The following is a 23,618-nucleotide window of genomic DNA, read 5'->3' on the forward strand; positions in this document are numbered from 1 at the left end:
AAATTCTCAACAAAATATTAGCAAACTGAATTCAATAACATATTAAGAGGATAATAAATCATGGTCAAGTGAGATTTATTTGAGGGATGCAAGGATGACTCAACATCCATAAATCAGCTAACATGATAAACCACATTAACAAAATGAAGGAAATAATTGTATGATCATCTTTGTAGATGCAGAAAACGCATTTGACAAATTTCAACATACATTTTTGACAAAACTCTCCAAAGAAGTGGATACAGAGGGAATGTACCTCAACATAACAAAGGCTGTATATAATAAACCCACAGTTAACATTATACTCAGTGGTAAACAGATGAAAGCTTTCCCTCTAAAATCAGGAATAAAAGGATGCTCACTCTCCCCACTTTTATTCAACACAGTGTTGGAAATCCTAGCTACAGCAATTGGTAGGAAGAGGAAATAAAAGGCATCCAAATTGGAAATGAAGAAATAAAACTCACTACCTAAATATGAGATGATACTATATATAGAAAACCCAACGGACTTCACCAGAACCTTTTACAACTAATAAATGAATTCAGTAAATTAATGGGATACAAAAGCAACATATGGAAATCTGTGGGGTTTCTATAATGAGTTACCAGAAAGAGTAATTGAGAAGGCAATCCCATTTATAATTGTATCAAAAAGAATAAAGTACCCAGGAATAAATTTCACCAAGGAGGTTTAAGACCTATACCCTGAAGACTAAGACACCATGAAAGCAACTGAAAAGGATACAAAGATAAATACATTATCATGCTCATGGACTGGAAGAATTATATTGAAATATCCATAACACCCAAAGCAAGCTGCAAATTCAGTGCAATCCTTATAAAAATTCCAGTGGTATTTTTGATAAAGCTAGACCAAATAATTCTAAAATTTATATGGAACCACATCCTCACCAATACTTTTTTCCTTTTCTCCTTCCTTTCTTCCTTTTCTTTTCTTTTTTGATTAATGATCATTCTGATGGGTGTGAAGTGCTATTTCATTGTGGTTTTGATGTGCATTTTTCTGATAATTAGTGATGTTGAGTATCTTTTCATATGCTTGATGGCTATTTGTATATCATCTTTGAAGAAATGTCTATTTGAGTTTCTTGCCTTTTTTTAAAAATTGAGATTTATTGCTGTTGTTTTTGAGAGATCAGAATTCTTTATATATTCTGGATATTGGTTCCTTATCCAGATAGATGATTTGCAATGGAAACAACTTTTGAGAAGCAAAATCTGGGAGAATTTATTTTCAGCAGATTTGCACTACAAGAAATCTTAAAGGAAGCTATTTAGACAAAAGGAAAATAACAGGTGGAAATTTGGATCTGTGAAAACGAATGAAGAGTGCAAGAAATGATAAAATATGGGGTAAATATAAAATATATTTTCTTCATTTTTAAACCTTTCAAAAGATAGTTATTTAAAGCAAAGATAAGGGATCCCTGGGTGGCGCAGCGGTTTGGTGCCTGCCTTTGGCCCAGGGCGCGATCCTGGAGACCCGGGATCGAATCCCATGTCGGGCTCCCGGTGCATGGAGCCTGCTTCTCCCTCTGCCTGTGTCTCTGCTTCTCTCTCTCTCTCTCTCTGTGTGTGACTATCATAGATAAATAAATATTAAAAAAAATAAAGCAAAGATAATAGTGAATTAGTGTACTAGCATACATGAAAATAGATTGATTAACTGATGTCAGTAGCATGGAGAATGGTACAGGAGAAAGGGAAGTATAGTATTTTTAGGTGCTTATACCCTATGTAAAGTGGTATAATATTTGAGGGTATATTTTGTATATTTTAGAACAAATGCTAATAAAAAATAAGGAAAAATAATTTATAAGCCCATGGTGGGAGATGAAATTGAATATTATAAACTGATCAGTCCACAAAAAGGCAGGCAAAAGTGAAAAAAGGAGTAAACAAGAGATATAAACAAGAAATGGGACAAAAATAGCAAAATAATAGATTTAAATCTTACTCTTTTGATAATTAAATATAAATGACCTAAACAATCTAGTTACAAAGTAGTATTCAGATTGATTGGCTAGAAAAGCAATACTCAAATATATGGTGTCAAGAAATTTATGTTGAATATAAGGGTAAAGATTAAAAGTACAAAGATTGCATCTGGCTCATATGTAGTAAGAGGGACTCTATTTATACTCATCATGAAACAATCCCGTGCTCCATAAAACAGAGTACACAAAATGTAATTTTGAAGACATTGCACATGAGGCAGTGATGGTCAGTGATTCTTGACTGGCAAGAAACAAGTGAGGTAAGCCCTACAATGGCCTGAGCCTACCGCACTGAGAGACTTCCAGGCACTGAGAACTGAGGTGTGGAGCTTGGCACATTCCCCTAGTTGAGGAAATGTTGCTCTGGAATTGAATCACAAATTATAAAAGCAAGAGAACAAAATATTTCCAAATCACTTAACTATATCCCAGAACAAAGTTCAGAAAGATTCATAGGAGTGGGAAATAAAGAGTCCCTGGGTGGCTCAGCAATTTAGCACCTGCCTTCGGCTCAGGGTGTGATCCTGGAGTTCCGGGATCGAGTCCCACATCGGGCTCCGTGTGGAACCTGCCTCTCCCTCTGTCTCTCTCTCTCTCTCTGTCTCTCATGAATGAATAAATAAAATCTTAAAAAAAAAAAAAAAAGGAGTGGGAAATACCAGCATGCAAGTTGAAATTCATAGTGCATGTCATTCAGATTCCCATATATGCCTAAAAACATGACCCATAATGAAAATAATCATAGTGATACAGAATTGACATAGATGATGGAATTAGCAGAGGATGTTAAAACTATTCACTATAATTATACTCCATATGTTTAGAAAGTTGGAAACATGTAAGATGCAAAAAGATCCATATAGAACTTTTAAAGATGAAAACTCCACCTGAGATGGAAAGTATACTGGATGAGAAAAATAGCAGATTAGACCTTGCAGGGAAAAGATTAATGAACTTGAAGGCATAGCAATAGAAACCATCTGAAAGAAACATACAGAGAAAAAAAAAGGGGGGGAAACATCGATTAGCTGTAGGATACCTCAAACAAATATATAAATAGAGTTCCTAAAAATGGCAGGGTACATAAAAATGTATTTCCAGAAATAGTGGTCAAAAACTTTCCAAATACATTTCATTAAGATGAAACTATAAACCCAAACTTTCCAAATAAGTTTTATTAAGATGAAACCATAGGGAAGTTCAGTGAGCTACTAAGTATAAGAGGTAAAGAGGAAACTACACCCAGGTATTCAAATTACCAAATACAAGTGATAAAGAGAAAAATCTTAAAAGGAGTTAGAGAAAAAGACATGATCAAGTTGTGCACATAGAAACCAAGATAAAGATAGTATTAGATTTCTTGTCAGAACCAATATAAGCAAGAAATCAGAGGAATAGCATCTTCAAAATACTGAAAGATGAAAAAGTAATCTCCCTAGAATTCTATATTTGGCAAAAATTTGTTTCAGAAATAAGATGAAAAAATTCATTTTCAGACACAGGGAAGCTGAAGAAATTAATTGCTAACACTTCCTCCACTACAAGAAAATTTTATTGTATCTTATTTTATGATTTTACTTATTTGAGAGAGAGAGAGAATGCATGAGAGAGACTGAATGAGCACGAGCATAGGGGAGGGGCAGAGGGAGAAGTAGACTCCCTGCCGAGTGGGGAGTCTGATGCAGGAATAGATCTCAGGACCCTGGGATCATGACTTGAGCCAAAGTCAGATGTTTAACCAACTGAAATACCCAGGTCCCCCTTCAGGAAAATTTTAAAGTATGCCCCTCAGACATAGGAAAATGGTATCAGTTGAATAATTTTAATAAAAAAAGAACATAATAAATGGTAACTACTTGGGTAAATATATAGAATTTCTTAATCTTTTTAAAATGTAATAGTTTTAGGTAAAAATATTAATGAGATACTGTATGGTGTATAGCATACATAAAGTAAAATGTATGATAATAGTAGCTTAAAGGGTGAGGGAGAAATGAAGTATAAGATTCTTATGCTCTACACTGGGTGGTGGTTTTAATATCTCTTAAAGATAGACTGTGATAAAGATATATATTGTAGGGATCCCTGGGTGGCGCAGCGGTTTGGCGCCTGCCTTTGGCCCAGGGCGTGATCCTGGAGACCCAGGATCGAATCCCACGTCGGGCTCCTGGTGCATGGAGCCTGCTTCTCCCTCTGCCTGTGTCTCTCTGCCTCTCTCTCTCTCTCTGTGTGACTATCATAAATAAATAAAAAATTAAAAAAAAAAAAAGATATATATTGTAAACTCTAAGGCAGCCACTAAAATAAATCATAACTAAGAAGTGAAGAAAAGCAGATCATGTCAAATAATCAAACAGAAGTCATGACAATATGAAAAAGGAAAGATCAGCTTGGACAAATATAAATAGCAAGATGACTTGTTCTAATGAGCAAGATGAAATGTTCTAATGAATAATAGCCACATTAGATACATAAATGTGAATATATTCTGAATACCCCCATTCAGAGGCCAAGATTGAGTAAAAGGTAAAATTCAACGATATACTTACTACAAGAAGCACTTTTAACTAGAAATACAAATAGATTAAATGTAAAGAGTGGAAAATGATACAGTGTGGTAACCTATTTGAAAGAAACTTGGAGTGAGTTTATTAATTTCAGACAAAGGAGATTTCAGTATTATCTGGGATTAAGGTTATTTCATAGTGATAATGGGGTCAGTTAATTAAGAGGACATAGTGGGTTTAATGTTTATGCACCTAATAACTGAACTTCAAAACATTCAATACTAAATTAATAGAAATGCAAAGACAAATTCACAACTATAGTCAGAGATTTCAGTAACCCTTTTCAATAATTGATGTAACAAGTGGACAGAAAATTACCAAAGGTACAATTAAGTTAGATGCTACTGTGAATCAGCTTCACTTATACCTAGATTTACAGAAGAGCAGATTACATATTTGTTCAAAAGTTTACAGAACATTTACCAAAATAGAACTGTGAAAGAAGTCTCAATAAATTTAGAAGGATTCAGTTCATAAAGAATCTTCTCAGACCACAGTGGAATTTTTTTTTTTAAGATTTTATTTATTTATTCATAGAGACAGAGAGAAAGAGAGAGAAGCAGAGACACAGGCAGAGGGAGGAGAAGCAGGCATCATACAGAGAGCCCGACGTGGGACTCAATCCAGGGTCTCCAGGATCACGTCCTGGGCTGCAGGCGGTGCTAAACCGCTGCGCCACTGGGGCTGCCTGACCACAGTGGAATTAAATTAGAAATCATTAATAGAAAGAATCTTGGAAAAATTCCCAAATATTTGGAAATTAAATAGCATGCTTATAAGTAATCTGTTAGAAGAAGAAATCAAGTGGGAAATTGGAAAATATTTTAAACTGAATGAGAACAAAAACAACATTAAAGATGCTGCTAAAACACCATCTATAGAGGGAAGTCTATAGCTTTAAATGTCTACATTAGAAAATAAAGATCTCAAATAAATAACTTCTGTTTCTGCTTTAAAAAAGTGGGAAAAGAAGAGTAAATTAATCCCAAAGGAAGTAGAAGAAAATAATAGATAATCTGAATAGCCCTCTATGTATTAAATAAATTGAAATTGTAGTTAAAAATCTCCTTAAAAGGAAAACTTGAGGTCTGGATCGTTTCACTGGTGAATTATGTAAAATGCTATAAGAGGGAATAGTATCAATTCTACATCAACTTTTTAAAATTATTTGAAGTAGAGGGAATATTTTCCAAAGCCTGTGATGCTAGCATTACTGGGAAACCAGAATTAAACTTCAGAATAATACAACTTGTGAATATAGATGCAAAAATCTAAACCAAATTTCAGCAAATCAAATTCAACAGTGTATTAAAAGGTTAATATGTCATGACCACTTGACGTTTATCCCAGGAATGCAAGGTTGGTTTAACCAAAAATCAATATAATTCACATTTACAAACTAAAAAGTAAAAATCATGATCATCTCAATAAATGCAGAAAAATCATTTGAGTAATTCATAACCATTCCTGATTTAAAAAAACCCAAAACAACCTTTAACTAGGAATAGAAGTGAGATGCCTCAATCTGATAATGGACATTCATGACATACCTCATTTACTGACATTGTACTTAATGGTGAAAGATTGAATACTTTCTTTGTAAAATCAGGAATAAGATAGAGATGTTTATTTTCACCAGTCTTACTCAGCGTTGTCTTGGAGGTTCTAGCTAGTGCAATCAGGGAAGCAAAAAAAGATAAATGTTATTCACATGGGAAAGGAAGGAGTAAAACTATTCTTATTCACAGGTGACCTGATTGTCTATGTTGAAAATCTCATAGAATCCCATTAGCACTAATTGAATGAGTTTAGTAGGTTGAAGTATATAAGATTAATTTACAAAACTCAGATGGGTTTCTGTGAAGTAGTAAGAAACAACCATAAATTGAAATAAAAATTACCACTTAAAAATATAAAAATATGAAATACTTATTGATATATTAAAATATGTTAAAATTGAAAACTACAAAATACCATTGATAGAAAGTGAAGGATACTGGAGCACCTGGGTGGCTCCGTCAGTTGGTTAAGTTGTCTCCCTTTGGTTTACTTTGGTCATTAAGCCCTGTGTAGGGCTCCCTGCTCAGTGGGGAGTCTGCTTCTCCCTCTCCCTCAGCCCCTCCCCACCTGTGCTTGCTCTCTCTCAAATAAATAAAATCTTTGAAAAAAAGTGAAGCTACCTAAATAGAGACGGTTGATACAGATTCTGTATTTTGAATTAAACTATTTGCTAAAATATTTGTAATCCCGAGGCACCTGGGTGGCTCAGCCAGTTGTGTCTACCTTTGGCTCAGGTCATGATCCTTGTCGTCCTGGGATTGAGCCCTATATCGGGCTCCCAGCTCAGTGGGGAGTCTGCTTCTTCCTTTCTATCTGCCTCTCCCTTGCTTTCTCTCTCACATTCTCTCTCTCACTCTCTTAAGTAAATAAAATCTTAAAAAAATACATATATATTTGTAATCCCCAAATCAATACTTGCAGTGCTTTGCAGAGTGGCACAAAATTTGAGTTTCCCAATGTATAGTCTGAAATGAGAATGAACAAGGTGACATTCTGTTTTCTTGTTTTAGTTCTCATGCATTAAGCCAGTGTCCTTTTCTTGGTCTATTCAGTGCCACAATTTTAGAATTTTTGTAGTTTTTTTTGTTGTTGTTGTTGATTTAGTTGTTTAAAATGGTTCCTAAACATGATGCTGAAGTGCTGTGTAGAATTCTTAAGCACAAGAAAATTGTGATGTGCCTTATAGAGAAGGCACATGTATTTAGATAAGCTTAGTTCAGGCAGGAGTTAGAATATTGTAAGCTCTGAGTTCAGTGTTAATGAATCAACAATATTTACTAAGTAGTGGAAATACACAAAAGACAAGGTTACATATTGATTGAGAAAAATACTATGACACAAGTTTATAGGAACTTCTCTTTTCTCTAGCAGCAGTGATAATTCACTGTTCATGGTGACATTATAAAACATAATTATCATTGATATATTATTATTTCAATATTGAGAATCAACTGTATAGCCTGTACATGAGTTAGAAAACTCAATTTTGTTAAAATGTTGATTTTCATCAAATTAATCTGTGTATTCAAGGTAATTTTTCCCTAATCCTTGCAGGCATTTTTGCCTAAAATAAAATTCATATGTAAATGTAGGAGCTTAGAATAGCCAAAACAAGTGTGAAAAACAACAGTGTTGGGGGGACTCTCTTACCTAATTTCAAGAAATATTATAAAGCAACAGTAAAATTAATTAATTGGCATTAAAAATAGACAAATAGATCAATGAAAAAGTCCAGAAATAAACCCATTTACATACCAATGACTGATTTTGACAAAGCCATAAAAAGCAATACAGTGAAAAATGTAATAGCATTTTTCACAAATAGTGCTTGAGCCTTGGATATTGATCTACAAAAAATGGAACTGAATCAATATTTTGCACCATGTACAAAGGTTATTTCAAAATGGCTCAGAGACCTAAATGTACAACCTTAAACTATAGAGCTTCTAGAAGAAAATGTAGGAGAAAATATTTGAGACTTTCAACTAGGTAATATTTCTTAGATACAACACCAAGAGCACATGTGTAAATGGACAAATTGATAAACTAGGTGTTACTAAAATTTAAGTCTGCTCTTCAAAAGACCTGGTAAGAAAATGAAAAGAGATGCCAGATTCTGGGAGAAAAATCTTTGCAAAACATGCACCTGATTAATGACATATTTAGAATATATAAAGAACTCTTCAAATAAAACAATAAGAAAAATAACCCAATTTAAAAAATAGGTAAAATATTCAGATGGATGCTTCATTACAGGATAAATACAGATAGTGTGGAAAAAATGAAAAGATCAACACATGTAGTCATTAGGGAAATGCAAATTAAAATCACAGTGAGATACCATTACACAGCTATTAGAATGGCTAAAATTAAGATTGGTCATATCCAATGTGGTAAGGTTACACCATGTTTTAGCATTGTTTAAATCCCAAGGTGACTTCATTTGTAAGTTAGGGATTGTAGACATGGCACTTACGGCCTGCTTTGAATCAGGTCCTTGAGCATCTTACTGTTTTTCAGAACCTTGGTGGCCCGGCAAAGACTAGCAAAGCAAAGACAGTAGCAAATAGCGTCTAATAAGACTTTTACACTATAAACCACTCCCTACTTTTGGAATGGCTTTGTAAAATATTTTAAATATAAGTTTATGTATATATATATTCATCATAAAAAGGTAAAACAATGTGGTACTTCAAATAGAAAGTGAGGATTTCCTCTGTTCTCTGCCAGTTGCCTGCATTTCTTCTTTAATACATAGATGCCTGATTTAAAAAAAAAAATCGGGCAGTAAGCTCCCTGTTTTTCATTTAACATTTGTAACATTTCCCATATTAGTGCATAAGCTCTGTATCTCATCTTTTCAAGGTTGAACGTCCCATTGTAGTTTATTTAATTAATTGTTGATGGATAAATATTTAGCTTGTCTATAGTTCTTGAATTACAATCTTGCTATGCAGATTGTGACTGTATATAATTTTTTTAAAGATTTTATTTATTTATTTATGAGAGAAAGAGAGGCAGAGACACAGGCAGAGGGAGAAGCAGGCTCCACACAGAGAGCCCGATGCGGAACTTGATACCTCCGTCTCCAGGATTAGGCCCTGGGCCAAAGGTGGCGCTAAACCACTGAGCCACCTGGGCTGTCCATGTCACGGTATATTTTATGTGAGTTTTCCCGTAGTATGAATACATAGATAGAGAATTGCTGTTTTATTTTATTTTATTTTATTTTATTTTATTTTATTTTATTTTATTTTTTTGAATTGGTGTTTTAAAGATAGATGCAATTGAAACTTTTTTTTTTAGATTTACTTATTTATTTTAGAGAGGGAGCATGTATGCAGGAGTTTAGGGCAGACAGAGAGGGAGAGAAACTCAAGCAGATTCTTCACTGAGTGCAGAGCCCATCCTGGGGCTGAATCTCACAACCCTGTGATCACAATCTGAGCTAGAACCAAGAGTCAGAGGCTTAATTGACTTTGGGAACAAGTGCCCTGCAATTGAAACTTTAATCGGTATTGCTGAATTGCTCACCAGAAAGTTTGTCCTAAGTTGTGTTTGCATCAGCATAGTTTGTACCCATTTTCCCACAGCCTTGCCAATACTTAATATGATCATTTTGTCATCTTTACCAGTTTAATGTGGTAAATTACGTTTCACTGGAATTCAGATTTTTATCTCTTTAGACATTAGTTTTTTGAACGAATGTATACTCATTATATTGTGAGTCGATTGTGAGTGCATTTGCCTTTTTTTCTGTCAGATTAAAAAATTTTTTCTTTTTATCATCTTTGTATTTTATGGGTGTTAGCAATTTTTCTTTACATGTTGCAAATATTTCTCTACAGTTTGTATACTTTTTAAGGATCATTTGTGATGTGTTTTGCTTGTATGGGAGTTTTACATTTTTATGTTATTAAATCTGCCAGTTTATGCCCTTATGACTTTTAGGTTTCCCTTCTTATCTAGAAAAGCCTTTTATCTTTCAGGATTATGATATTTAGTTAAATTTTCTTGTGCTTTTGTCATATTTTATATTTTACATTTTAATATTTATGGAATTTATTTTTGTGTTTATATGAGGTAGGAACCTAAATTTTTCCCAAATTGGTAGACAATTAGAACAGTTTGATTCTTGGGTAGTGGTTTTACTTGGACAACCTTATAATCTAACTTAAAGTTATATGGTTTGTTTCAGTTACAGATATAGATAGGAAGTCATCTTTCTCCTACAAGGCAAGAGCATGTGGACTCTTTGCACTTTTATATTACTGGATAACTATATGGATTGAATGAGATGATGCAACTCTTTTGCTCTTTTGACTTTTTTTTTTTTTCCTCTTTTGACTCTGGTTTTGTTCCCCCCCCCCCCTTTTATTGGGAATTAGAATGAGTCACTTCCAATAGCAGGACATAGGGGAAGGGAAACCAGCAAAGAAACTTAGAAACTGTGTCCAGGTCATTTCTGGGATCAGGGATGGAAACGGATTCTTCTGTGGAGAGACTTGCCTTGGCAGGTGAGGTAGATTATGTATTAGCAACAGCTCTGGCTGCAATTTAACTACCTTAAAAATGTTGCTACTCTAAGTTCTGGCTTAGGAAACTTTTGGTGTTTTGGTGGATTCTGTTCAGTTTTTTTCTGCTGTTTCCTTCTAGGCATTCTGTTTTCTGCTAATGATCCACTTTTATTTGCTGGAATGTGATGTATGTTATTTGCTTGCTACTGCATGTGTGCTATGGACAAGCTTGAATTGTCTTTCTTTCTTCTACCCTTGCTAGCTTGGTGAATTCCTACTTAGTTAATCTAACCACCATCTCTTGAAACCTGCCTTTCAGTACCTCCTTCACCTAAGAAGTTCCTATAACAGCCTTATTATAGCACTTATACTGTAGATTTGTTTATTGTATGTGCCTGTTTCTTATACCATTCTGGGAGCACTTTTGGGACAGAGATTATTTTTTTTTAAAGATTTTTTTTTATTCATGAGGAACACACAGAGAGAGGCAGAGACATAGGCAGAAGGAGAAGCAGGCTTCCCAGCAGGGAGCCCAATACAGGACTTGATCCCAGAACCCTGGGATCATGACCTGAGCCGAAGGCAGATGCTCAACCACTGAGCCACCCAGGCGCCCAGGACAGAGATTTTGCCTGTTGATTGAAAACTCTCAGCTCCATTATTTTGGTATAGTTTAAAGATTGAAGTTCCAGAGAGTCAGGACATTTTATAAAAATATAAAAGTTAGGGTATATCTCAAAAAGAAGAGTATATATATATATATATTTAAATTATTTATTTATGCATGAGAGACACAGAGAGAGAGAGAGAGAGAGAGAGAGGCAGAGACACAGGCAGAGGGAGAAGCAGGCTCCATGCAGGGAGCCCTACGTGGGACTCGATCCCGGAACTCCAGGATCATGCCCTGGGCCGAAGGCAGGCACTTAACCACTGAGCCACCCAGGGATCCCCAGAAGAGTATATTTTTTGTTGAATGTGCTGTTATGGTTGTTAAAGGATCTATTTACTAGTGTTACTTATCAAAGTTATAGTGAAATTTATACAAATTATATGAAATTTAAACAAATTTCCTATCAACAGAGAATATTCCCTTAATGCAAATATGAGAAATCTTAAATGTCTTTTATATCGCAATTGGGAATTTTTCAGTGGAAACAAACTTAGGATGTCATAAGTTAGTGGAAAAAATAACACATGATTTTTACAGAATATTAAAGAAGTCTATTTGTATGAATAAAATCAACTCATCCTAACAGAACATTTTAACTCAGAATATTTTGGCTTGGAGGACTATGAAAAGAAGTTTATGAAACTGTATCACTTTTCATAATTTGATAGTGGTGTCTTAACAAATTGTTTATAATCAGAGTAATAATGGATTCTTATCATTGTTAACAGTTCTTGCATCATCTCATTCAGTCCATACAATTATCCAGTAATACAAAAACAACTATTATTTCTATTTTACTGTCTAGGAAAGTGACCTTTAAATACTTTCTTTAAGGTTATATAGATATCAGTAAAAAAGTGGCAGAGATATCCAAAACAGGCTCCTAACCATCATATGGCAGTTGCTCTCTCAAAATAGCAGTCTTAGATTGTGAAATCCATTATCATTAATTTTATTTACTTCTAAGTAGGTTTCTATCCTGGCCACCAAAATTACTTGAAGCCTATTTCAAAATATCTTCAGTGAACACATTCATAGGTCCTTTGACAATATATACTTATGCAACTGTGTATGTATTTCTCACTTTTTTGCACTATTGACTTCTCTAAGAAGTTATATGTGAATTAAGTTTGTAGATTTCAATTTTTATTATTTATTTATTTATTTATTTATTTTTTATTTATGATAGTCACAAAGAGAGAAAGAGAGAGAGGCAGAGACATAGGCAGAGGGAGAAGCAAGCTCCATGCACCGGGAGCCCGACGTGGGATTCGATCCCGGGTCTCCAGGATCGTGCCCTGGGCCAAAGGCAGGCGCCAAACCGCTGCGCCACCCAGGGATCCCAGATTTCAATTTTTATAGGTCAATTTGTTTTATAGTTTTACAGATGCTTTATTAAAATTTTGGTTTAATTTTTAAAGAGAGATTTATTATTTGTTTAGAGAGAGAGCAAGAGCCCATGCCTGCAGGATTGGGAGAGGGGCAAAGGGAGAGGAAGAGAAGAGAATCTCAGATAGACTCTCCACGGAGTGCAGAGCCTCACATGGGGCTTGATCCGTGACCCAGAGATCATGACTGGCCTGAGCCAAAAGTCAAAAATTGGTCACTCAACCAACTGAGCCACCCAGGCATCCCAAAGATTTTGGTTTAATTTTTTTTTTGGTTTAATTTTTAATTATTATTCTATCACTGAGCTCTGTCAAGTAGTTAATATTAATAAGATTCCTGATTAAATAGAGGCATGCTATTTATTATTTATATATTTAAAAGATTTATTTATTTATTTGACAGAGAGATTGAGAGAGAGAGAGAGACAAAGAGCATAAGCCGGGGTAATAGCAGAGAGAGAGGGAGTAGAGAAGCAGGCTCTCTGCTGAGTAGGGAGCCCGATGGGGGCTCCATCCCAGGACCCTGGGGTCATGACTTGAACCAAAGGCAGCTGCTTAAGCAATTGAGCCACCTGGGTGCCTATTGCTATTTAAAATAAAGTTTTAATAATTTTGTAAAATAAATTACAACTACGACTAATTATTTTTAAATTTACCAAATTTAAACCTTTAAATTTTAGTTATAAAGCTTTATCTAAGTGAGATCCTGTGCATATTTGCACACCTTTCACACCAAAATTTGAGCTACACATTGAAATGTTTTATTGGATTCGTGTAATTTTTATGAAACAGAAAGTCAAAGTTAAAAGAATATAAGCTTAACACTATGGTATTAGTTGACATTTTCCTTTAAGGGATTTAGATCAGGTTTTCTTACCAAACAAGTATACAGAACTATAAACTTATCATTTTAATCACATTTTAAAATATTAAAAACCTATGCTATTAAAAATTTTCACTATAAAATTATCACATTGTATTTGTTATGCTACTATTTTTTGCATATTAGCAGATGAATATATAGCATTGCTGAGTTATGAAAATTGTACAATGGTATAAATGCTATGTAAGTGTTAGATGATTTTTAGCAGAATTTAATATTTTCTCATTTTTAAGAAATTGTCATTTTTCTTTGCTTTTTGATATAGATACGGGTATCTGTGTTATCTCTTGTACTTGAGTTATTTAATGCCCTGGTATGCAAGGACCAAAACTGATTGTAGCCCAGGTCACTTTGTATTTTATGTGATGACTGACTTTCTGGTACAATTTAAAAAATTTACAGCGGAGTGAGTAAGATGCAGATTTCCTCAAACCTCTCTTGACTTACTCTTGCCTTTTTTGTGCTGTTTCAAAAAGTAATAATTACTAGTTTTGTTTGTTTGTTTTGCAGGCCACTTAGAATGGTTTAACTGTAGAATCCACTGTCACATGGGGCTTGATCTGTATTGCCCCTACAGTTGGTTGCTTAGGTTCTTTCTTCTTTTACTTGTGCCTTTCTAGGTATTTATGTAGTTTTTTAATCAAATAATTTCTTTTTTTTTCAAATAATTTCTTAATCATAATAATTATGATTGAATTATTATATTAAATTATTGATCCTGAAAAGAGTATGAAAAAGTTAAGAGTACTGTTTTGTTCATTAAACTTGCCATAGAAAGTTTATAAAGTTTCTAAAACCCCCTACTGCCATTCATTTAATGTATTCTCCACACATTGTGACTAGTTTAAATAAGCAGAAAGTAAACCACTTGCATGTTTTATGCTTAGGTTTTAAGATGTTTCTTAAAAATCTTAACCTCAAAACAACCTGTGAGTTAATAAGTAGGATAGATTTATTATCCTTATCTTAAGGATAAAACATAGAAGGCTTAGTTAAGTAAAAATCACTAAGACCTTGCAGATTAGGGAAGAATTTCTTGAACAAGACATGGCAAGCACAGACTACAAAAGAAAAAGTGATAAATATAATACATAAAATAATCAATAGAAAGAAGGACAAGAGCTGTTCCCAAAGAAGGAACCCAAATGATTGATAACATGAGGTGATTAGCCTCAGTAGGAGAATGGGAACGCAAATTAAAATAATAGTGGGGAAAACAAAAACTAATAGTGGGATACCATTTGTCAAACAAACATCAGATTGTCAACAATTAAAATACCTGACCATATTTTCAGGGCTGAAGGAAAGTGGTAATTCTTGTACTGCTTGAGGAAGGTAATTTGGTACAATCATTCTAAGTGCCATTTGACAGTGTGTTTTGATTCATAAGAGTAAGGAATTGAAAGAACCTAAATGTCTATCAGTAGGGGAGTGGATTAGAAAACTGATACGGTATTGTGATGGAAATTGTACAGCAGTTAAAAGTAATGCAATGGGTCTATGTAAGTTATAACATAAAAAACATAATGAAGAGTGAAGAGAGTAAGTCGTGAAAATTATATCTTTTTAATATTACTATTAATGTGGCTACAAAACCATGTATATCTCAAGACTGTGTATTTTTTCATGGATATACATATATGCATATAAATGTATTTTAAAATATTCCAGAGGAATATATTCTAAATTCAAATAGTAGTGGTTTCTAGAAAGTATAAAGGGAACTTAACTGGAATATAATACTTTTTCTTAATAAGACTTAAACATGGAAAATACTAATTTCAGTTCTAGGTGGTAAGAACATGAACATTTGTTTAATTATACTTTCTACTTCTTTTAAAATTTTGTTAAAAAAACAAAAAAGGAAGTTACTAAGAAATAGTAGTTGGCAGAGCAAGTACGAGCTTAGACTTGATTCCCAAGTCTAGAGCTCTTCCAATTAATATGCTGCCTCAAAATTAGAAGAAAAAGAAAGATCAAATGATAAAATAGGTAGACAGAATTTAGTTTTTTTTTTTAAAGAATTTATTTATTCATGAGAGAGAGACACACAGAGACATAGGTAGATCCCAGAATCCCAGGATCACGCCCTGAGCCAAAGGCAGATGCTCGACCACTGAGCCGCCCAGGTGCCCCAGTCAGAATTTAGTTTTTACAGTAATAAGAATCAGGAGAATTTTGTGTTTATGCTAAAATTTTTTCAGAGGAAAGTTATAAGCTAAAAGTTATTATAATCATATTATTTAAAAATCTTTAAGCATGCTGTTATCAAAAAATGTATAGAGAACAACTTAAGTACTTAGGGAAAAAAATTACCTTAATTTATTGTTTAAAATGTGATACGTATTTCTGTTGCATGTAATGGAAGACTTTAGAGGATTTGAATTTTTTTATATAAAATTCATGAAAATAATTTAATCCAAATTTTCAATCTAACTTCAATCTAAAAAAGTCAAAAGTAGCTTTTCTTCCATTTTGTAAAGTAATTCTTCACAAAAACTTTACAGCCTTTTTATTTACAGCTTCTCTCCAAGATAAAATGGCAAACCCCAAAGAGAAAACTCCAATGTGTCTGGTAAATGAGTTAGCCCGTTTCAATAGAGTCCAACCCCAGTATAAACTTCTGAAAGAAAGAGGGCCTGCTCATTCGAAGGTAAGGTTATGAAGAGAGGTGGTGAGACATACTTATCAAAGTCTATCAGATTTATCATCTCAGGTTTTAATTGTGCTTCATTGTGTGTGTGGGGAGGGGCAGCAGATTACCTGCAGGCTTTTAGTTTTATATTAATAATATTTACAAGTCTGTAACTAAACAATTTTATAGCTCATCATGGTTTACAAAGCTCCTTTAGGTATAGTACTTCAGAAAAACTTTAACAAATCATGAAATGTGGATTTTGATTTCTGTTTTGTAAATTAACTCAGGCACTGAAAATGAAAAGTTCAGTGACAAAAAAAAAAAAAAAAAAAATTCAGTGACTTGCTTAATAATAGCTCATAAGTGCCTGTGCCAGCACTTGAATATGTGTTTTTTGGCTCCCAAGAGCAGTGTTTTTTCCATTAAATTATAACTGCTAATGTAAAAATGAACACAGAGTAAATATAACAACAGTTACCTACTGAGACATCTTTTCCAGTGTGATATGGAATTATAAGTTTCATTATTTATAAAAGTTGTGTGTACCAGTATTGTTGTTATTTATGCATTCATTTGTAATATTGTTCTCTTAAGTGGAAAAGCAGCTTATATTTATATATAGCCTCCTACATATGTTTATATATATACATGTTACAAGTCTATAATTAACTCATTTATGTTTGAGCTTATTCATATGTTTTAAAAAGTCTCAGTTGTACACAAATTTCCATTGTACATTTTTAATCTTGGATTGGAGGTTATGATAATGATCATAAATTTTTGTTATGTTGAAGCAATTGATTCTCTAAAAGTTCACTAATCTGTATAAAGCAATGGCTATTGGATTATTGAATTGTTTTCTAATACTTCCTTCTAAGTAAGGGAGATAAGATGAAATTGAAATCTGTTAATTTTGTTCCTTATTAGAGACTTGAAGAAGGATTTCTGGTTTAATTTGTTCATAACATTATTTGTGTAGAGAAAAAAGTTGTGGCCTTGGTCTACTTGTTAGGTCATTTATCCTGACTCTCTTTTATACCCATTAATCCATATTCATTTCATATTCATTCTCTTTCTGACCTTAATCATGTTGAACTGTTTGTATTTTTTAGAATGTTTCATGTTTTTTTTTACATCTCTCTGCTTTGCCTATATTGTACTGTCTCTTCATCTTGAAGGTCTTTTTATTCTTACTCATTTTTGAAACTCAGCTCACATGTCACATCTTCTAAACCTCTGTGAATCTTCTCTGATCCATCCACTGGGCCTTCAGCAGTACCTGCTTTCCTCCTGTATAGTCATTGCTGTGCTGTACATGATATATGTTGGTCATCACTATTGTATTAGACTGAGCTTTTTTTTAGGGTTAGTATTTTGTTCTTCTGTATTTTTATGGTTCCTATAGGATCTGTCTTCTTGGCTCCTCAGTTCTAATTCCAAGAATTCTTCCTGGAGATGACTCCCCAGTGTGGAATTTCATGTTAATAGATTGATCCCACATCACCTCATGGTAGTCATTTGTTGATCTCTGGGTGATTCCATCACATTTCTCATGCTTCACTTTTACTCTCACTCATCATGTTTTAATTTTTGGTGATTTCACTAAGTAGATCATTGCTCCAACATGCTGACATTTCAGTTTCTTGCACTTCTGTTGGTATCTTGCTTCCACTCTTCTCTATCCACTCATTCCTTTGATCATATTCTTGACTTTATCATAACCAGTAACTGGAAGACCCTCCATGATTTTAATCTCAAGGATTCATCTCTCTCTGAGACTGCCTAACTTTCTAGTTCATTCCCTCTATTAGTTTAACTTCAGTAGTTCTTCCACACCACAGATCCATTGTTTCTACCTCCCTTTTACTATTTCTTGCTCCCCTCAGTCCTCACATGGTTCTTATCCAGCTTAAATTCCATTTGCCTTGTGTATACCCTCAGCAGTCTTGCTCCCCTTGGTTAACACTTGCTTGGTCAGATCCCAACCTAAATCTAAACCCTGCTGTCCCTTCTGCATTATGGATGGACTGCCTGTAGGGCCAAACCCCTCTATTTCTGTACTAAATCCCAGCTCCTCTAACTTTTTCAAGGCTATTCCTCCAACTTTCCCTCTGCTTCCCTCCTTACCTCTGCCTTTCTTCTATGTCGTCAGTTTCCCTTTCTAATGGATCAGGTTTGTTGTAGTCCATTTAGATTTCTAGATAGTCCCAGGAATCCCTTGAGTTTTTAAGGAGATTTAGGGATCCCTTTGCCAACCCTTATTGTGCTTATTGTTCTGGGTACTTTGGTCATAGACCACCTTAGTTAGCCTGTAGCTCATTTTAAAAATAGTGAGTAGTAGAATAATTAGCATTTTTGAATGAAATAAAACATTTATGAGTCTAATATTAATTATTAATGTTAGTATTAATTGGCTGGATATGGATCCCTTTTGTGGAAAGCAAAATCATTTTCATTCATATATGTCTATTAGTGATTTGGAGACATACACTGTATTTTAATGAAATAAATTATTATCTCTGGCATGAATAATTTAAACCTAGCTCCAACTCATTTATTTTCTTGGGAGAATAATCAGTTACATGACAGTTTACATACTGGGTATGTATATATGTTTTTATATTACATATACACAAACACTTAGAGTAGTGGTTCTCAACCTTGACTGTTCATTGAAATCCCCAAGGAAGCTTATGCCTGAGTCTTACCTGCAGAGATTCTAATTTGATCGGTCTTGGGTGAGGCCTAGACATTAGGATTTTTTTTAAGCTCTCAGATGACTCAAATCTGCATCTAGAGTTGAGAAACATAAGATAATTTCCTCAGAGTGGTATAGAATTATCTTTTCATGCATACTTGTTGATGGGAAGTAGTGATCTATCTTATGTTTACATACTTCTTTCCTCAACACCAAGCCTTATAGAATCTGAACAATTTATGACAACTTTTAACATGTGACTATTAAATAAAAAATTGTAACATTTTCCTTGCCCACTTTTGTTTTTTGATCACTTTCAGGTTGAACTCTGAAGTAATTTGGTAACGATTATATTGATGTGACATTACTATATCTCCTAGGTACCTAAAGACAGTTCATTTTTTTTTATGCATTGTTGTTTTGACTTTTCAAATCCCTGAAGAAGGCTGTCATAATGTAGAATATAAGAAAGAGAACCAGAAAGAACAAAAAATGGTATTTTCTTCTTTTTCCTCTATTTCCTTATTTTGCATAGTTGTCAGTATGGGTGAGTGTTAAGAAAGCTCCAGTAGCTGTACTCTGAGAAGGTTTACCTTGGAATAGATATTATTGAGGGAGACAGTATCATCAAGTGGCCTTGAAGCCAATAGTCTTTTTTTCCTTTAATCCTAGCTAGATTTGTCAAACTTATCTTTGCCTGCTTTATCCAGCTCATGTGGCCTTGAGCAAATAATTTAGAGTTTAAAATTTTCTCATCTGTAGTTTGAGAAATATATCTGTTCTAGTGTAGTGTCATGGAATGATGATTTATAAATTCCTAGCAACTATATTGATGATGGGGGTACCCAGGTAATTATATCATTGCTTGTTAGTAGTATATAGGATTAAAAAAATCTTTGGTAAAATATCTGTTGAGTATTTTCTACATCACACGCACTTTTCCGTCATTGGAGCTTCCTACTTTGGTGTCTTCTCTGATGTCTCTCTTTGGGTATTGTGGATACAAGTCTTTATGAGATAAATGTTTGGCAGTTATTTCCTCCTACTGTATGGTTTATCTTTTCTTTTTTTAACAGTGCCTTTAGAGAGCAGTAGTTGTTAATACTGATAAATGCCAATTTATCCATTTGTTCCCTGTGTAGTTGTACTTTTGGTTTCAAGTCTAAGAAAGCTTTGCCTCATCAAAGAATGTAAGATTTTCTCCTGTTTTCTCTAGATATTTTATTGCTTTAAGTCTTACATTTATATCATACATTTATGTCTTAGATTTAGATCTAATTGCCATTTTATGTTAATTTTTGTATGTTATATGAGATATATGGAGCAAGGCTTATTTATTTTTTTGCAAATAGATGTCCAGTTGTTGAGATTATCCTTTCTTTGCCGTGTACCTTTGTCAAAGATCAGCTATCCATGTATATGTTTATTTCTGAAGTCTCTTTCGTTCTCTTGATTTTCTCATCTTTATGCAAATGCTGTGCTGTTTCCTTTGTAGTAGCTTTATAATTTTTGAAATCTGGTAATAGTAGCCCTTTAATTTTGTTCTCTTTTATTTTGCATTTTTATGTGAATTTAAAGTCAACTTGTCCTTTCTATAAAACACTGTGCTGGGATTTGAAGAGAACTGCCTGACATGAATCTATAGCTCACTTTGGGGCAAATTAACATTGTAGAAAAATTGAGCCTTCCAACACATGAACAAAGTATCTCTCATTTATTTAGATAGATTTAGATTTAGATTATTTAGATATTATTTAATTTCTCTCAACATTTATAGTTTTCAGTAGTCAAGTATTTTAGGTCTTTTGTGTTTCATTTTTTAAAAAGATTATATTTATTTATTTATTTACTCATTCATTCATTCATTCATTCATGAGAGACACAGAGAGAGAGAGGCAGAGACATAGGCAGAGGGAGAAGAGTCTCCATGCAGGAAGCCCGATGTGGGACTTCACCCCAGAACTCTGGGATCACATTCTGAGCCAACCACCCAACTGTCAAGCCACCCAGGCATCCCAAGTATTTCATGTTTTTGATGCTGTTGTCAGTGGTCATGTTTTTTAAATTTCAGTTTCTTGTTTTTTTATTTTATTTTTTTAGTTTCTTGTTCTTACTGATTTTTGCTACTGTATAAAATACACTAATTTTTGTGTATTGATGTAGTATTCTGTAAGTATTAGTCTTACTAATAAACTCATCAGTTCTAGTAGCTTTTAAAAAAAATTCCTTTTTAGGGTTTGTTGGGGGTTCTACATGTCATTTATGAATAAAGACCATTTTAAATCCTACATTTTTTTTAAGGTTTTATTTATTTTTTCATGAAAGACACAGAGGCAGAGACATAGGCAGAGGGAGAATCAGCCTCCCCCTGGGGAGCCTGATGTGGGACTCGATCCTAAGACCCTGGGATCACGACCCAAGCCAAAGGCAGACGCTCAACCCCTGAACCACCCAGGCACCCCTAAATCCTACTTTCCAATCTTAATGTCTTTTATTTATTTCTCTTGCCTGATTGCATTGTCTAGAATTTACAGTGCATTGTTGAATAGAAGTGATGAGAGCAGACGTCTCTCAACTTACTCCTCATCTTATGGGCAATCATTTCAAGTTCCCCCCATTAATTATGATGTTAGATGTACCTTTTTTGTAGCTGTCCTTTTTTTTTTTTTTTTAAAGATTTTATTTTTTTTAATTTTTATTTACTTATGATAGTCACACACACAGAGAGAGAGAGAGAGAGGCAGAGACACAGGCAGAGGGAGAAGCAGGCTCCATGCACCGGGAGCCCGACGTGGGATTCGATCCCGGGTCTCCAGGATCGCGCCCTGGGCCAAAGGCAGGCGCTAAACTGCTGCGCCACCCAGGGATCCCTGTAGCTGTCCTTAAACAGACCAAAGAAATTCCTTTCTACATAACATTACCGAGAATTTTTAATGACTAGATGTTGATTTTTGTCATGGAGTTCTACATTGATTGAGATGGTAATATATGGTTTTTCTGTTTTTAATCTCAGTTTTGTGAATTACATTGATTCTCAAATGTAGAATGTACTCTTTCATTTCTAGGATAAAACATTTGGTTATAATGTATTAGCTCATTTCTATATGATGGATTCCATTTGTTAATATATTTTTAAAGCTTTTATTTAAATTCCAGTTAGTTAACATACAGCATAATAATAGTTTCAGGTGTACAATATAGTGATTCAACACTCTCATACAACACCTGGTGCTCATTACAAGTGTCCTCCTTAATCCTTTTACCCATCTCCCCACTTACTTCCCCACTGGTAACCATCAGTTTGTTTTCTATAGTTGAGAGTCTGTTTCTTGGTTTGACTCCCTCTTTCTTTTTTCCCCCCTTTGTTCATTTGTTTTGTTTCTTAAGTTCCACGAGTGAAATAATTTAGTATTTATCTTTTCTCTTACTTCACTTAGGATTATACTTTCTAGCTCTACTCTTGTTAAATGGCAAGATTTCATTGTTTTTTTTTTTTTAGATTTATTTATTTATTTATTCATGATAGACACAGAAAGAGAGAGGCAGAGACACAGGCAGAGGGAGAAGCAGGCTCCATGCAGGGAGCCTGACGTGGCACTCGATCCCAGGACTTCAGGACCGTGCCCTGGGCCAAAAGGCAGGTGCCAAACCACTGAGCCACCCAGGGATCCCTCATTCTTTTTCTATGGCTGCTTTATATTCCATTCTGTGTGTGTATGTGTGTGTATCTTCCACATCTTCATCCATTCATCAGTTGATGAATATTTATTTGGGCTCTTACCATGATTTGGCTATTATAGATAGTGCTGCTGTAAACACTGGGATGTTTGTACCCCTTCGAATTAGTATTTTTGTATCATTTGTGTAAATACCTAGTAGTGCAATTGCTGGATTGTAGGGTAGTTCTATATTTAACTTTTTGAGGATCCTCCATACTGCTTTCGAGAGTGGCTGCACCAGTTTGCATTCCCATCAACAGTGTAACAGGGTTCCCTTTCTCTGCATCATTGCCAACACCTGTTGTTAACCATGTTGTTCATTTTAGCCCTTCTCACTGGTGTGAAATGATATTTTATTATGATTTTGATTTGTATTTCCCTGATGATGAATGATGTTGAGCATCTTTTCATGTGTCTGTTGGCCATCTGTAGGTCTTCTTTGGAAAAATGTCTCTTCATCATCTTTTGCTCATTTTTAACTGGATGATTTGTTTTTTGTGTGTTGAGTTTTTTAAGTTCTTTATATATTTTGGAAACTAACCCTTTATTAGATATGCAATTTACAAATATCTTCTCCCATTCCATATCTTACCTTTCAGTTTTGTTGACTGTTTACTTCATTGTGCAGAACGTTTTTATTTTGATGAAGTCCCAATAGTTTATTTTTGCTTTTATTTCCATTGCCTCAGGAGATACATCTAGTGAGATGTTACAACGATTGATGTCAAAGAGGTTACTGCCTGTGTCCTCCTCTAGGTTTTTGATGGTTTCCTGTCTCACAGTTAGGTCTTTTATCCATTTTGAATTTACTTTTGTATTTAGTGTAAGAAAGTGGTCCACTTTTATTCTTCTGCATGTTGTTGACCAGTTTTCCCAACTCCACTTGTTGAAGAGATGGTCTTTTTCCCATTGGATATTCTTTCCTTTGTCAAAGATTAGTTGACCATACAGTTGTGGG

General features: G+C 34.2%; 1 protein-coding gene across 32 annotated transcripts in view; it reads left to right on the forward strand.

Moving 5' to 3' along the window:
- The window catches only part of STAU2 (staufen double-stranded RNA binding protein 2), a 296,660-nt gene that overhangs the window by 21,927 nt on the left and 251,115 nt on the right, over positions 1-23,618 (forward strand). For 9 of the 32 annotated variants that reach the window (XM_072804224.1, XM_072804239.1, XM_072804222.1 and 6 more), the window contains one exon: positions 16,128-16,258. The exons of 6 other annotated variants lie outside the window; for them this stretch is intronic. In XM_072804224.1, coding sequence (XP_072660325.1) covers positions 16,145-16,258 — 114 coding nt within the window. In that variant the 5' untranslated portion in view covers positions 16,128-16,144. Of the gene's footprint in view, positions 1-1,200; positions 1,377-16,112; positions 16,259-23,618 lie in introns of those variants that run through there. 17 more of the 32 variants (XM_072804240.1, XM_072804229.1, XM_072804228.1 and 14 more) reach the window with 3 other exon arrangements.

The sequence above is a fragment of the Canis lupus genome, chromosome 28 (genome assembly GCF_048164855.1).
Source record: "Canis lupus baileyi chromosome 28, mCanLup2.hap1, whole genome shotgun sequence".
Lineage (NCBI taxonomy): Eukaryota > Metazoa > Chordata > Mammalia > Carnivora > Canidae > Canis > Canis lupus.